This window comes from Cyprinodon tularosa, unplaced genomic scaffold (genome assembly GCF_016077235.1).
Source record: "Cyprinodon tularosa strain WSP-4 unplaced genomic scaffold, ASM1607723v1 ctg195, whole genome shotgun sequence".
In the NCBI taxonomy this organism is placed as follows: domain Eukaryota; kingdom Metazoa; phylum Chordata; class Actinopteri; order Cyprinodontiformes; family Cyprinodontidae; genus Cyprinodon; species Cyprinodon tularosa.
In genome coordinates, this window is record NW_024038707.1 from 1399257 (window position 1) to 1415756 (window position 16500).

At 36.0% G+C, this 16500-nt stretch overlaps 1 protein-coding gene across 1 annotated transcript; it reads left to right on the forward strand.

The window, feature by feature from the left end:
* Window positions 1–8002: 8002 nt before the first annotated feature.
* LOC119782550 (profilin-2-like) lies at window positions 8003–14887 on the forward strand. Its single transcript, XM_038283561.1, has 3 exons — window positions 8003–8340; window positions 9406–9598; window positions 13273–14887. The coding sequence occupies exons 1-3, from the start codon at window positions 8212–8214 to the stop codon at window positions 13368–13370; spliced, it is 420 nt and encodes a 139-aa protein (XP_038139489.1). The 5' UTR covers window positions 8003–8211; the 3' UTR covers window positions 13371–14887.
* The last annotated feature ends 1613 nt before the right edge of the window (window positions 14888–16500 follow it).

The following is a 16500-nucleotide window of genomic DNA, read 5'->3' on the forward strand; positions in this document are numbered from 1 at the left end:
CCATATTGGACCAGAATGGGCTCTTTGCACAACTCCACTACTTTCTGAACTTAAGGCTGAATTTTTCTACTTGATGAACTGATTAATCCAGGTGTGCCTGACCTTAGTAACCATGGTCAGAAACAGCTGGATTAATAAATTAATCCTGGCTCTACACCACCCTACCAATTTCCAAATGTTTCCAGGTTTCCAGGTGATGGGCTTCGTAGAACAAGGCTCAGTGTTAGCGGCCTTCTGCTGACAATGAATGGGGTTCAATGAGATAGAAGCAGAAAGAAGCAAATATAAAAGGTAACTGTTAACCAGCTCCACGGGCGGCTCCATCCAAAAAGCACACAGCCATAGAGACGAGCTCCGAGCCAGCTCCTATGTCAGAGAATGAGAGAGCACATAGAATTAATCACAGTCAGAGAAACAGGACTATACTGAAAAACGGCCAAGCTCCAACAACTATAAACAAAGTGTTGATGGCAGCAGCACAGCTTATATTTCTCTCCAGGATGGGAGTCACAGCCAAACAGAAACAGATCAGATGAAGCTACTATGAGAAAAAGCAGAGAGAGCATAAAGTTAGAAGGTGCACTAACAAATTCTGGTGAATGGGAGAATAGAGATAGAACTAAACAGAATGATGAAAAAGGGTCCCCACGTCCTCCAGCAGTTTAAGCCTATAGCAGCATAAATAAAGAAAATAGTTCAGAATTACCTAACTATTTTGGATGAGGTATAAGAATGGTAGAAGAGCCAATGAAAACAATCTGTCCATTTACTCTACCTTCCACCCCCATCCTCTACTCAACTAGAGACTTTCACTCTGTTTTTACCTATAAGCTTTATTGCAAAGGAAAATCTTGGGGTGTCTGAATCAGACTAACATGAACAGGAACTTCAGGAACAATCATATTTTTGATATAAGATGCAGTTTGGCCATTTAATGCTTTATATGTGAAAATTAGGATTTTAAATTCTATTCTGGGTTTAACAGGAAGCCGATGAAGAAAAGCCAGGATAGAGCGAGATGTTTATCTATTAAACTTTAATCAGAACTCTGGCTGCAGCATTTTGGATCAGCTGAAGGCTTTTGGCTACAGTTTAGAGAAGAGTCAGATAATAAAACAGCCAGTACTGCTCAGTTATGTTCTGGTGATCTGCTTCCTAGATCCTTTGATTTTTGGAGAAATTTGGGGATTCCCTCAGTGGTCCTCCTGTACGACACCAGCTGATTTTCCACCATGAAAATCAGTGTTACTCTTTCAGATATTTCACTCTGTGAATCTGCAAGTAAGCCTGAAAGAAATTCAGCTGTTTTGGTGTCAGGAGGTGGTTTTAGGACCACAACTTTATACTTGTGTTTTTACAAAATAAAATTACATTTCTCCCTTCTCCCTTTTCCATGGTTATTGTACATGCATAAACTGAATTTAGGGATTTGTAATTAACTATTCCAGATGGCCCCTGAAGATATCGGCTGTCTGTCTGCTGCAATGATTATCATAACATTTTTAGAGAGCCACACAGCAGCAGCCTCATGAAAATGAAACGCAGGACTCAGAGTCCTGCAGTTAGTCTGGATTCGTTGTTTACAGCCATTTTTTTTTTTTGCATTCAGTGGCTGTGTTTCTCAAAAGACTGTATATAACAACTAACATGGTCAGTGTGAAGGATTCAGTCCCACAGCCCCGCGCTCGGGGGGTCCTGACATTCTGTGCTGTGTTATGAGCCTAATTCCTGTCGGGAATGTTTGTTTGGCTGTATACAGCCCCTAGGGGGAAAATGTGAAATCATTGCACTGAAAGGACATTCAGTTGGGTCTATTTATGCAGTAAAAGTAAATAATTCACAGAAATTGCTGTTATTAATGGAACACCTTAGGGGTCGTTTTTGATGGATTGAGTTATGGTGGCTCTGAAATGACTCAAAGTGGGTCATTTGTAAACCTTTCAATTAAAGATTGTTATGAAAAAGGGGCATCATGAAACAGACCCCCCCCCCCCACACACACACACACACACACACATACACATACACACATGTTTCTCTTTCAATCTCTATTAACACTTTACATCGACTTACAATAAGGGGGATTGTGTTTGTGTGTGTATGTTGTTCCGTTTTTCTATTTATTAATAGCGATGTTGAAGTCTGTCAGACAGTAAACAGTTAAAATTAAAGTCATCAAACTTTTACAGGGTTAATTATTTTATTTAAAAAGAGCGTGTAGCTGCATTAGTAGTGAGATTACAGTTTTCTATCAAATCTGAATTAGAACTCAAGAAAAACTGATAAATTCTGCTGTAAAAATTAGAGTACTTTTTTAAATTTGATTTGAAAATAAAACATTAAGTAGATGAAAAGTGGGATCCTATCTCAATACCACTGTAGATATCACCTTATTGTTTTTAAATAATTAGTTAAACAGAATTTTTAAAGAAAAAAAATGAAATCAGTAACTTTAATCAGTTATCAGCAAGTTTAACTTTTGATTTAATTTAATCCAATTTAGACATATATTTATGATTGCTCATTTTTGGATAGAAATTATGAAAAGAAAAATTAAATGGAAGACAATAAAAATAGCAGAAATATATCATTTAAAAAACTATTCTGTTTGTAAAATGATTTAATTAAAAAAAAATCTCCAGACTTTAAGCTGCTATCTTCCACATAACAGGTTCTTTCTCTCTGAATCAGTCTGCAAGACACAGAGGACCCCTGGTTAAACAGAGGACATGTGTAGTTTAACACAAATATAGCATTCCATGAAAAACGTCATATCTCTGTTGTTCAGCATGGAGGTGGAAGTGTCATGATTTGGGGATCCTTGCCCCCCTCCCATCACAGAATGCTTTATCAATTCTGCTGAGTTTCAGAGGTCACTTGGAGACAAATCGACCCTCTTAAAAAACGGATTAAAGCTGAAGCAGAACTTTATCATTAGCACAAATTGTAATAAATTGACCAATGACCTACTATAGGATCATGAAGCAGAGTCCTGCTTCAAGTCAGAGCAAAGATCTTGATCTCATTGAAGTGTTGTGGTCTGAGCTGAAGGAGGAAGGCTGTACTTTGCAGATATCCCTCAAATATCTCAGAAGAAGGGTAAAACCTTTCCTGTTGAAGATAGATAGATAGATAGATAGATAGATAGATAGATAGATAGATAGATAGATAGATAGATAGATAGATAGATAGATAGATAGATAGATAGATAGATAGATAGATAGATAGATAGATAGATAGATAGATAGATAGATAGATAGATAGATAGATAGATAGATAGATAGATACTCTTTTTTAGCATAATTATTGCTATGGCTCCCTCTGCTGGTGAAATTGTTGTTCTGTATTTGTTTTTCCTTTGTTTTTCTTTTTTTTCATCTACATTTATCTACATTAAATCTGAGCTGTGATCTTGATGTTTAGCAGCTAAACGCAGTTCTCCTATAAAATATTTTTATAATAAAGCAGCTACACAGTTTGATTTATTTTGATCAGTTCTGTCTGTTATAGATCAATTAATCAAATAAAATAAATACAAACTTTGGGAGGAGCAGTTAAGGTTTAATAATGATATCTCTTCCTCCACCCAGATGCAGGTTTACACAATACATTATTAGAGGTTCTAGGCAGAGCCGTAGCCAGAAAATTTTAACAAGGGTGGCCAGGCAATAACCAATGTACACTGATGGGTGGCCAAAAGCGGATAGGCACCAGAACCTCAGGGTCAATGTACACTGTTCCAAAATGAAAATGAACAAGCACAACATCCATATTTTCTAAATAAAGACAAATTATACTTTCCCACAGCATTTGCTAACAAATAGATGCATATATTTAAGCATCCATGCTGTCTAAATTAAAGGTGTAGTGGACAAAATTCTTTCAGTTTTGAGTTCTGGGACGAACATCTTATCCATTGTCATTACTAACCTATTTTTATTAATAATCATTCAGCATAAAATTTATATTTACATGTACTAATATCTACATTAAATGGATTACTTCTTATTAAAGTAGTTATTTATCTCTGATTTCAGTGAAGATTCCTAGATGACTTAATTTTCTCTTTACCCCATTTAAGACAAAATCTAGTTCTGAAAAGAGAATTCTGTATTTATCTTTAATGTTAGTATATCAATGTGCATAATTAACCACAGGGTTTTGTTGTAAGGTAATTGTTTAGATATAGAAAATTAAAATGTTAAATAAGTTAGAATATTCCACTTGAGAGTATTACTGCTGCCACCATCTGTATTATAGGGAAAAAAAATGGTAGGCCCCCCATCTAGCTCTGCCCCTGGCTCTAGGTGGATCCAGTGCAGTGCATTTGAACAGAAGGCTGCAGCACTTATGCAACTTATAACTGTTAGAATTCTATTCCCTCATCCAAATTCTGCACAAAGTGGGATTCCACTTGCCTCCATGCAGATCTGATAATGTAATCCTCATGAATTCAGCCCCTCCCTTTTTGTTAATGAAAAAAAACAGAGGCAGAGAACCAAAACAAAAAAATAACTACCATATTTCCAGAAAGCATCAGGAAAAACTCACATGGGAAGCCAGAGACGGGGAACAACAAAATAACAACAAGGAACCAGCTCTGAGAGACTGCAGAGGTGGAGTATATATGGGGAACAGAACAAAGGATGGACTAATGAACTGAATATGGAGCAGGTGTAAGTGGAACTAACTAGAAAGAAGCCAAGGGGAAAGGAAACAAGCACAAGGGGAGCAACAGAGAGCAACTAAAGACTGCTAGAATAAAATGGAAAATAAACCAAAGATTAGCAAAACAGAATAACTAAAAACTCAGAGTCCCAAAAGGGGAGAACCATAACACCCAACTCTACACCTTACACTAGGTCCTTAGAGTTTGAAATAACCTGAAATATTTAACCATCAGAATGTACGCAACCAACACAGAAAATTCATATGTGCAGACGAATATAAACAAATGTATGGGAAATTGCTGATTTTGCAAAAGTTGCAGCAGTTTTTCTTCTGATAATACTCTTAACATGTTCTTTGCCAAGTGTTAATTTAGGTTGGCTGGAATAATTTTTTTCACATCTAGTGTGAATCTCCACCCCCTCTTTATGCTGCCTGTTTCCAGCCATCAGTGCCAGATTATTCAAGCTGAGTGTGAGAGTTATCTAGCGTACCCTGGTGTGTTTTAAAATGCCTGTTCCTGAGCTGTTTCTGCCTCTGGATTCCTGAGTTTTTGCTTGCCCCTTTTCCGGTCTTTTTCTGCCTGTTTCTGTGTTTCGGACTGCTGTTAATGACCTTGGATCTGTCCCCTGACTCAGGTTGGTATTTTCCCTTTCGTACTTGTCAGGAATCCAGTTTGTGTGGTTTGTTGTTTTGTGTTTGTCTCTCCCTCCACCACCAGGTGGCACCCTGTCCTCGTTGGTCCTTCCTGCACACCTGCGCCTCATTGGATCATTATCTGGAGGAGTACTTAAGCAATGGACTGTCACTACCTCAGGGCCAGAGTGTTTGCCAGTTTTGGGAAGTCATCCTGTAAGCTGGATTTTTGGCCTTCTTCCCCTGGAAGGAATGTTTGAGTCTCACACTGAGCAGGGGAATAACCTCCACAAGTTCCGTTCAAGTTATCCTGGATTTCCGAGTGACAGTCTGCTCAATAGCTCCTCCGGGTCCAACTAGTGTCTACCTGTCCACTCTCCAACGAGTCCCCTCTTCACTAGATCAACCCACACTGACTGGATTCGAAGTGAGAGAAGAACCGCCCCAAACGTGAGTCCCGACTATTATGACTTTATTCTCGTAAGTTTACGACTTTATTCTTGTAATTGTACAACTTTATTCTCATAATTATGAGACTTTATTCTCGTAATTTTATGACTATTCTTCTTTTGACTTTTTTCTTGTAATATCACTTTATTCTGGTAATCTTACGACTTTACTCTCGTAATTTTACGACTTTACTCTCATAATTTAACGACTTTATTCACTTAATATTATGACTTTATTTTCGTAATTTTATGACTATTCTCCTTTTGACCTTTTTCTTGTAATATTACTTTATTCTGGTAATCTTACGACTTTACTCTCATAATTTTACAACTTTATTCTCATAATTTAGCGACTTCATTCTTGTAACCTTATGACTTTATTCTCGTAATTTTATGACTATTCTCCTTATGACTTTTTTCTTGTAATATTACGACTTTATTCTCGTAAGTTTACGACTTTATTCTTTTAATTGTACAACTTTATTCTCATAATTATGAGACTTTATTCTCGTAATTGTAGGACTTTATTCTCGTAATTTTATGACTATTCTCCTTTTGACTTTTTTCTTGTAATATTACTTTATTCTGGTAATTTTACGACTTTATTCTCATAATTTAAAGACTTCTTTCTTGTAACCTTATGACTTTATTCTTGTAATTTTATGATTGTTCTCGTGATTTTTTCTCGTAGTTTTACAACTTTATTCTTGTAATTGTACGACTTAATTCTCTTAATTTTATAACTATTCTCCTTATGACTTTTTTCTTGTAATATTACGACTTTATTCTCGTAAGTTTACGACTTTATTCTTGTAATTGTACAACTTTATTCTCGTAATTATGAGACTTTATTCTCGTAATTGTTGGACTTTTTTCTCTTAATTTTATGACTATTTTCCTTTTGACTTTTTTCTTGTAATATTACTTTATTCTGGTAATCTTACCACTTTACTCTCGTAATTTTACGACTTTACTCTCATAATTTAACGACTTTATTCACTTAATATTATGACTTTATTTTCATAAATTTATGACTATTCTCCTTTTGACTTTTTTCTTGTAAAATTTCTTTATTCTGGTAATCTTACGACTTTACTCTCATAATTTTACGACTTTATTCTCATATTTTAACGACTTCATTCTTGTAACCTTATGACTTTATTCTCGTAATTTTATGACTATTCTCCTTATGACTTTTTTCTTGTAATATTACGACTTTATTCTCGTAAGTTTACGACTTAATTCTTTTAATTGTACAACTTTATTCTCATAATTATGAGACTTTACTCTCGTAATTGTAGGACTTTATTCTCGTAATTTTATGACTATTCTCCTTTTGACTTTTTTCTTGTAATATTACTTTATTCTGGTAATCTTACGACTTTACTCTCATAATTTTACGACTTTACTCATAATTTAACGACTTTATTCACTTTACTCTCATAATTTAACTACTTTTAACTTTTACTTTTTAACTAATTTAACTACTTTAATAACTTTATTCTCATAATTTAAAGACTTCTTTCTTGTAACCTTATGACTTTATTCTTGTAATTTTATGACTGTTCTCGTTGTGATTTTTTCTCGTAATTTTACAACTTTATTCTTGTAATTGTACGACTTAATTCTCTTAATTTTATAACTATTCTCCTTATGACTTTTTTCTTGTAATATTACGACTTTATTCTCGTAAGTTTACGACTTAATTCTTTTAATTGTACAACTTTATTCTCATAATTATGAGACTTTATTCTCGTAATTGTACGACTTTATTCTCGTAATTTTATGACTATTCGCCTTTTGACTTGTAATATTACTTCATTCTGGTAATTTTACGACTTTACTCTCATAATTTAGCGACTTTATTCACTTAATCTATTTTCGTAATTATATTGCGACTTTATTTCTAGTAATGTTACGACTTTATTCTCGTTATTGTTTGACTTTATTCTCGAAAAAGAAGAAAAAAAATCTCTAGCCTGGCCCTAATGCTCCAATGTACTATACAGAGCATGGTTTATGCTTGCAATATTAATGGAGCAATATTCACTCTATACAGCATGGGAATAATGCCATGGGAAAAAAAGAAATGAATGAAACGAGCACATGTCCATCCGCCTCTGACCCGCAGCACTGACTCTTGGCTGAGCTGATTAGTCCCTCTTTATTCCATATAACCGCCCTGTAGGGAGGGAGGGAGGGGATCTCATTGTGCGGAGGGATCTGATGCGGACTACACCCAGCCGCCGCCTCACTGAACTGGCTTTCTTTGCAGCCCCAGCCTTCGCGTTGGTCAATGTCGAAGTGTGGCTTTGATTGGAGACTCTAAATTCGCCTTGAGACTTTTTCGACCTTCCTCAGCTCTGTCGTTTTCTTTTTATTTTGGTAACCTCACCCGCGAAGCTATAGTTTATATATATATATATACCAATAAATAAATAGCGCCAGTTTCTTAAAAATGTCTTGGCAAAGCTATGTGGAAAACCTGATGGCCGATGGCAGCTGTCAGGATAGCGCCATTGTTGGGTATACAGACGCCAAATATGTTTGGGCAGCACATGCCGGCGGTACATTCAACAATATCACGGTAAGTTATAGAAAAAGGGAATAAATTGTGAAAAGCTGGGATGTCGGTTGGCAGTATCGGAGGTGCTTCTGCCCACGCGGACGCTCAGCAGCGCTGTAACCGTTACTTCGCAGGCTCCCAATGAACCGACTAACGGTACGGAGCTAGCCGGGAGCTAACTAGCCTAGCGGCAGGTGGCCTGCGCTGGATATTAGACCATCCTAAATGATTCGCTGTCAGATTAGACCGTGACAAGGCTGCTGTCACCGTGACAAGGGTGGGATATTGCATCGTTGGGTGCTGCGGTGTTTCTCCTACTATTTGGAGCTCCACTTCTGAGACGTAAAGCTAATTTAAAGGCAGCTAGCAGACGGCGTGCATGCTTTTGTGCTTCGATTAGCTGAAGTTAAGCTGCTACTTTACAGACTACCTGTGGTCCAGAAAGGCTAACTAGGCTAATGTCTGGCTAGTCTACCAGCGCAGATGGTGCATACCTTTTATATCCAGCTAAATCAACAACCTGTTAGCATTTTTAACTGTAACAAATAAATAAATAAATTATTGAATGGAAGGAATGTTATGGGGGGGGGGGGGGGGGGGGGGGGGGGTTGGTGCATAGCGACATGTCTGTCACGTTATGGTAACTAATAGCTTATTAATGGTGCTCTGCCATGGAAATATTGATGAAATTGATCAGTCTTTTCAACTGGAAAAAAAATGATTTAAGCTAAAGAACTGCATTAATAATTAGCCTGGGCTGCAGTTATTGAAATATGAAATGCATTACTCTTAAAAATTAAATAAAAATCAATGTGCAAAATGAAAACCTGGATTTTAGAGCTGCACCTGTCAGCCATCCTCCCCCGTTCATGACTTGGATGAAGTGCTTTTGAGTTTTCTGCAAGCATTAAAACAATAGGATGCATTTTGATGAGCTTTGTAGTTAAAGGGTAAAATCAAAGCTTGATGACATTCTTTGATTGCACGAATTCAAATATTCTTTTTATTCCTTTTGTTTTTGTTCCTTCAGAGAAAAGGGAACATTTTGAATCTGTTGCCTAAATCCAAATGTTTCTGCTCCTTCAGCCGCAGGAAATTGATGTTCTCGTCGGTAAGGACAGAGAGTCTTTTTACACCAATGGTCTCACTCTGGGCTCAAAGAAGTGTTCGGTCCTCAGAGACAGCCTCAACGACGACGCCGACTGGACAATGGACATCCGGACGAAGAGCCAGGGAGGAGAACCTACGTATAATATTTCTGTAGGAAGAGCTGGAAAAGGTATCGACAGGTTAAATGTGTCTGTGCAGACTGGGGTCTGGAAATTGTGTGGTTTTTAGGTTAATACTTGGGGAGGGAAATCAACAATATATCAACAATACCATGGCTAAGCAATTATTTAGATTTGCAATACAATTTCAGTTTAACTATATGCAGTTTTCAAATCACAGAGGTGCCTAATTTTGATCACATCACATTTAACAAGAGTAGGAAACCAATTGTTTTCTCACTCCAGTCTTTTAGGTTGTGGTAATATATTTAATGTGGGTTAGCTGCCACAAAAAGAAATGGCCAGCTAGCAAGTGAATCCATGCATGCAAGTAGAAGAACATTTTTCCCCCCAAAAAAGGTTGCAGTCCTTCAAACAACTTGACTATGAAAAAGCAAGTTTTCAGGGTCATGAAAAAACTAAAATGCTGCATTATTGTGGGTAGCGCAAAGGAAAATCAAAATAAAATTGCATTATTGGTTGAAAATAATTGCAGTTCTCATTTTTGGCTAGATCGTTCAGCCATATTACATACCCACTTATTGGCAGTCCTTAAGCCTGATTCTGCAAAATGTCTACACTGGAAAAACGATGTAGAAAAAGTTAAAATTCCTTAAAATAACTGTATTTACTTTTAATTTGAGTAGTTAAATGAGATAATTTGCCAACGAAATAAGTATTTTTACTGAAAATAATTAGATAACATACACTTGAAATGAGACAATGCAATTGTGTTTTATTTTAAATGTAAATTGTCTTGTTCCATTGGCAAAATGTCTTTTTTACCTCCTCAATCCAAGAACAAAGGCACTTATTTTAAGAAAAAATTACTTATCTAGACTTAGATTTTTTTCCAGTGCAGCATTGGGAATTCAAAGAGGAACATAATTTAAAATCAAGCTTTTATTTTGAATTGTAACAATCATTATAGCTTCAAATTGGCGCTAGCAGAAAAACACAGTAGTTCTGCTGAAATAAGTAGACTTTTAAGAAGCGTGTTGGTAATTTCTGCTCAGTATTTTGAGCAGTTGTTTGCTTACTGGGAAAGTTGGGCCCTCATTATTAAAGCCAAAATTTATTAAACCTAAGAACGGCTACAAGTTTAATTCCTCACGGCCAGTAGGTGGTGCTCTCACACTCACCTGCTCTCCTTTACATTTAACTTCTCCATTCAGGAGGAAAGAGGTAACCTCCCTATTCCAAATCAGCCCCTTAAGATATCATCACTGACCAAAAAGTATGTTTAAAAGAAGAAAAAAGTCAAAAGTTTCTTTTCAAACACTTTTTTTTTTTAAATACTTAAATCTGAGAAATGTAACCGAGAAGATTCATAACTGAGCTCTATCCCGCCGCTACTAAGATCTGGCACCCCCTGATCTCCTATTATTGATGCCGAATCTTCTATGCAAACTTTGGCATCGTAATCAGAATTAAATTCTTGTATATTTTGGACCCTTAAACATGTATTTAAAAAAAAATCTAATCTCTCTAGACCTATTTATTTGGGAAAAAAAATATGTATTTTAAGTTATAGCCATGACCTTTACCTTCTGACCTTACCTTCTGCCTGTGGTACATAACATGTACCGCAGGCAGAATGTAGAACTACACTCTGCTTTACAAAGAAAGCTGCATACTTATAGATTAAAGGTCAAAACCGGAAGCATACGATTGCTTCAACGGCAGATTATACATGTTTCAACATAAGTACTTTTATCGTAAGCTTGTGGAATAACACGCTTTCCTCCAGTGTTTGAGATTTAGGCATTACATGTTTATAACAATTCAGTCAAATCGCATCCAAATTAGAGCTAAAACGATTAGATTAGTTGGTTTTGATTAACTGATTATTTAAATAGTCCTCAACTAATTTAGTAATTGATTAATCGTTAACTGAAGTTTAGATTCTAAAGCATGCCATTAGCTGTAAGGACTAACCCAGATCAGTAATTGCAGCAGCAAAGGGTAAAATATGGATACATTTAGTTTTTAGTATCTGTCAAAAAGCTCCATCCAGAACTCTCCGTAACTGCTGTTATATCCAATAAATTGGAAAAATAATCGCTTTTAAATGGCAGACTGATTTAGTGTTTTATATTTAATTTTATATATATATATATATATATATATATATATATGCATCAAAATGTTAAAAGAATAAAATCAGAATGGATTTTTATGACCTCCATCCTCTGAGAAGCTTCTTTTTACAGATAAAATGGTTGCAAACATTGTTTAGTCATGAAAGCTCTCAGTCTGAGTAGATAACAGAAATGATCCACACCAAAGCGTAACTATTAGAAGCTCTTTTAAATTTAAAACCATAAAGAACAAAAAAAACGTAAGTGTGCTTCTAGCTGATGGAGAGAACCTGAAATTGCATTTAACTTTGACATTTTTTCCTGTTTTCTGTGACTCATGAGCATAAATTGTTAAATTAGCATTAATTTAATGTTTCTCACCAAGATACTGCAGCCTTGTGTCTGAGGCTTTCTATTTCATTGCTTTGTCATTTTAAAGGAAAATTCCGGTTTTTAACACTTTTAGCCCATTTTCTGTAGTGTCCAGGATGAAATCGAATGATTGACACCAAAATTTTGACAATTGGTCCTGTCTCTGCTTTTTGGCTCATGCAGAATCCACCCCTGGCTGCTTCAGAATGACTTCCATAGTGCATGTCCGATAATGTCCTTAAAACAACCTTAAACGTTCTTTTTTTAAAATATGCTACTCACCGGGTCGTCAGCGCTGTTCAATGACGTTCCAAAAAAAGTTTCGTAAAGAAAAAACGTTCCTGTAGTGTTTTATTTAGCATTTTGTATATCCCATTGAGTTCTGTTGGAATAGTCAATATCCCTCCGCCACCGGAAACGGAAATGGGGCCTGTTTACGCTTAGTTGTAGTCTTTTCGCAAGGCCTAAGTGTTTCTGCTTCACTCTGTGTACTCCGACGTCGAGGTGCTAACGTCTCTGTTAAACACTTTAAAAAACTCTGAAAATGGAATACGAAAGGTGGATTCTTGAGGACATATTGGACTTTGAGTTTCCCAAAGTATAGAGACATTGTCGCCAACTAGTGGTCTGGAGTGTGCAACGCTTCAGATTCGAACGGGAAGCGGAAGTTTATAAGCGGTTGTGATGTATGGGAAAAAATAGTTCTGGGATTTACAAAATGCTAAATAAAACAAGACAGGAACGGTTTTTCTTCACGAAACTTTTTTTGGAACGTCATTGAACAGCGCTGACGACCCGGTGAGTAGCATATTTTAAAAAAAGAACGTTTAAGGTTGTTTTAAGGACATTATCGGACATGCACAATGGAAGCCATTCTGAAGCAGCCAGGGGGGGATTCTGCATGGGCCAAAAAGCAGAGACAGGACCAATTGTCAAAATTTTGGTGTCGATCATTCGATTTCATCCTGGACACTACAGAAAATGGGCTAAAAGTGTTAAAAACCGGAATTTTCCTTTAACATATGGACTCATTTCTTGCCACAAGGCTATAAGGTCCTGTAGCTTTATTTTCCTTCTGCAGCCTAGAAAAAATAGTGTGCATCTTTACAGAAACTGAAGAATGATTTCTGTAATTTAAAAAAATGGACATACATTTCAAAGTGGTATATTTATATTTCTTTACCCTTCTTTTTCACTTAACTGCTTCCCTTTTCCCATCTTTTCTCTTTCAGTTTTGGTTCTTGTAATGGGCAAAGAAGGGGTCCATGGAGGCGGCTTGAATAAGAAGGCTTACTCGATGGCAAAATACTTGAGGGATTCGGGTTTTTAATGCTTTCAAGCTCACGTAGATTAAAAATTGAGGGACAAAGGAAAGGAAAAAAAAAATATTGCTGTTAAGATTTCTCCTGCAAGCAGTCAAATGTTTTGGAAACATTTAATAGCAGTGAAGAGCGACAAGATCCCGTGTCACCTTTGTTCTCATTCCTTCATCCTGCATGAAGGGGAGGCTCTTCTGTTTTGTTGATTTCTTTTTTGTTCCCACCCCCTGTTTTTTTTTTTTTTTGCCAGTATTGTTTTTAGTCATGGGGAAGGAAAGTCCATGGTGGACGTCTTAACAAGAGAGCATATATACCTGAGGAAATCTGGATTCTAAGCCACCTCTCCGCCCATTGGTCAATTTAGCAGCTCACTCCCACTCACCAGGATTAGGTGGCAAACAGTGTTACTTCCTCCCTAGTCTCCTGACTTAACCTCTCCTGACACTTTTTTCCCTTCCTTTAACCTTTTATGATTGTTACACTACAGTTATAGTTTACTGAGAGGTTTAAGGGCAAATGTGCATAAATAAATGAAGGTGTAAAATGAAGTTAGACTCTTCTAAATGGCTTTTCTTCATACTTTTCTGCCTTTCTCTTAAAGTTAGCTGATCAGTTGTGAAAGACTTCCTCTTAATTGCCCCCCCCTTTTTTTTTCTCCTTTTACCGTCCATTAATTATTTTTTTTTTTTGCTATATTGTTCCTGAATGTGGTCTTAAAGTAAATGATGTGGCGTTGGGCTTTTTGTTTCTTTTGAATGTAACGTAAGGTCAGCATTACACCGATCTTTGTCACGCTTGATCCCATCTCTGACCGTCGACACGTGGCGGTCTTCTGCTTTATCTACATGTTTTGCTGTAAAAGCTACACCGTCGTAAGCTCGCCCTCCCATGTGGACCAACCATAAGAGAGGTACCTTTAGTTTTTTTTTCTTTCTTGGAGGTGAACGTTGGCTGCCTGGAAACCACCGAGACGGCTTCAGACTGTAAAACATGTAACTGCTTCTTTAGACTTCCACACTAAAATGTTTCCTCACTAACGGCTATTGCTAACTTAATGTGCATTGATTACTACAAAAGCAATGTCATTTTTTTACTACAACGTGAATGCATTTAGACTGTACACTGAGGCTGCTGGACTCCCCATCACCTCGGGATTGGTTTTGTTTCGTTTGCCTTGTGCTTTAGTCATCGAAGTGTATTCACAACTTGTCATAGTATGGTACCTAGAAATATATTAAAACAATGCTGTGTACACTAAACATTGAAAATGATGTTGGTTGGAATAAGAACATTTGTAAGATGTCTTGTGATTTTTATTTTTTTTTTTCTCCTGGGGAAAAAAAAAAACCTGTATTGTGCCATAAAATCTATTTCTGATCTGACACTAATACGAGTTGGATTTGTATCTGCTGCCCCGGCAAGAAATAACTTCTAATGGCACTTTCTTAAGGGATATTTTGGCATTGGTAATCTCCAGTCTTTGTGGGATATGTAAAGAATAAAAGTAATAAAAAAAGCAAAATTGAAATTTGAAGTGTTTTGTCGTCTTTTTAGTTGAAGTTTTTTTTTTTTTGTGTGCTTTTCAAGGTAAATGCTATTGTGTTTAAAGATTAAATAAAAGAAATCCAACCAGTGAGCAGAGCTAGGATGTAACCTTTTGGATCAGGTTGTACACAGATGGCTGTAAATGAAGAATTGCTCACCAGTTCTCTGGTTCCTGTAGTTGGAGGGCAAAATAGCAAACGTCTTTAGTCTGTTTTAAAGAAAAAGAAGTCAGTCTGTTTTAAAGATGGGAAATTACTCATGTACCTACATGTTTACATTTCAGGTATTATATGTTCAGACTTATGGTAAAAATTTAGAATCAGAATAAGAGAAAAATATGAAATGGTAAATCTGCAAACAACCAAGTAATTGGGGATTTGCAAATAAAAAAGTAATTTAACTGGTTTGGAAAGGCGTTACGATGAGTTGGTAAAGTTAATCTTTATTAAATGGATTTCTAATATTCACAGTAAGCAGGTCTTTTCTGAAATAAAGGTTGACGGTGGATCCATTAGATTATAGATGCAGGAAGCAAAGAAGGCGTTAAAGGTCTATGCCAGTGTTCTCTGAGCCTTTATACCCGAGCTCAGCCAAATAAACTCAATTACATGACTTTTAAATAAAACAACTTATTTTTTACCTATGCCATTTAAAAAATTTATTTTGATCCCTTTAATGCTAAGTATTTCATATTTTAGTTTGATCTACACCATAAAAATCATGTGAACAGAAAATCCATAACATGGAAATTACAGAAAAAACAAATTCTAATTAAATTTTCAAAAAATAAAAAAATTGTCAGAGTAAAATGAATACTCTAGTTTCAACATATCCTTTCAAACAAGAAATGTGAATTTTTTTATTATAACAGTTTATGTCAAATAGTTTCCAAACTAGTAATTTAGATCTAAAAACATATTTCTATTTTTTTTTTTTTTTTTTTTTTACTCATTCTGTTGCGAAAATTTTACTGAAATGAAGCTAAAATTAGGAAGGATATTTCGTGATATAGGGGTTCCCAAACTTTCACCCTGCAAATTAAAATGCAGCAGTGTGGTGATAAGTGGTAATAAAACATTACCTTCATTCAGTATTTATAAATATTAAAGAAATTGTATAGTTTAAAAAATAATTTAATCTAAATTCAGTGGTCAACAAAGTGCAAATCACCCCCATGTCTTTTGTGAATGCCCCAAAATTCAAGGTTTTTGGTCAGAAATGCATAACTCATTACAATATATTTTCAGAGAGGATTTGCCACTGGACTTTAAGACTTTGTATCTGCGATGTGTCGCTCCAGTCTGGCTGAAAGTGGGCAAATACTTAATGAACATCCTGTTGGTGGCCAGCAAAAAAAGCTATCACAAGGAAATGGCTACAACCAGAAAAACTTGGTACCTGGAGAGACATTGTGGTGGAAATATAGAAGATGGAAGAAATAACGGCTTATGTTAACCAAAAAATGGAACTCTTCACAAAGCGATGATTGAAATGGTATTTCTCTGCTCAGTCTGACGTTATTACTATGAAATAATGTAAAATGTATCCTATTGTATGAATATGTATGTGACAAACTCCCTGGATTTACATAGTTCT

Coding starts and splice junctions, on each gene's coding strand:
- LOC119782550 (XM_038283561.1), top strand. CDS start 8,212: ATGTCTTGGCAAAGCTATGTGGAAAACCTGATGGCCGATGGCAGCTGT. Junction 8,341..9,405: donor GTACATTCAACAATATCACG/GTAAGTTATAGA, acceptor CTGCTCCTTCAG/CCGCAGGAAATTGATGTTCT. Junction 9,599..13,272: donor TGTAGGAAGAGCTGGAAAAG/GTATCGACAGGT, acceptor TTTCTCTTTCAG/TTTTGGTTCTTGTAATGGGC.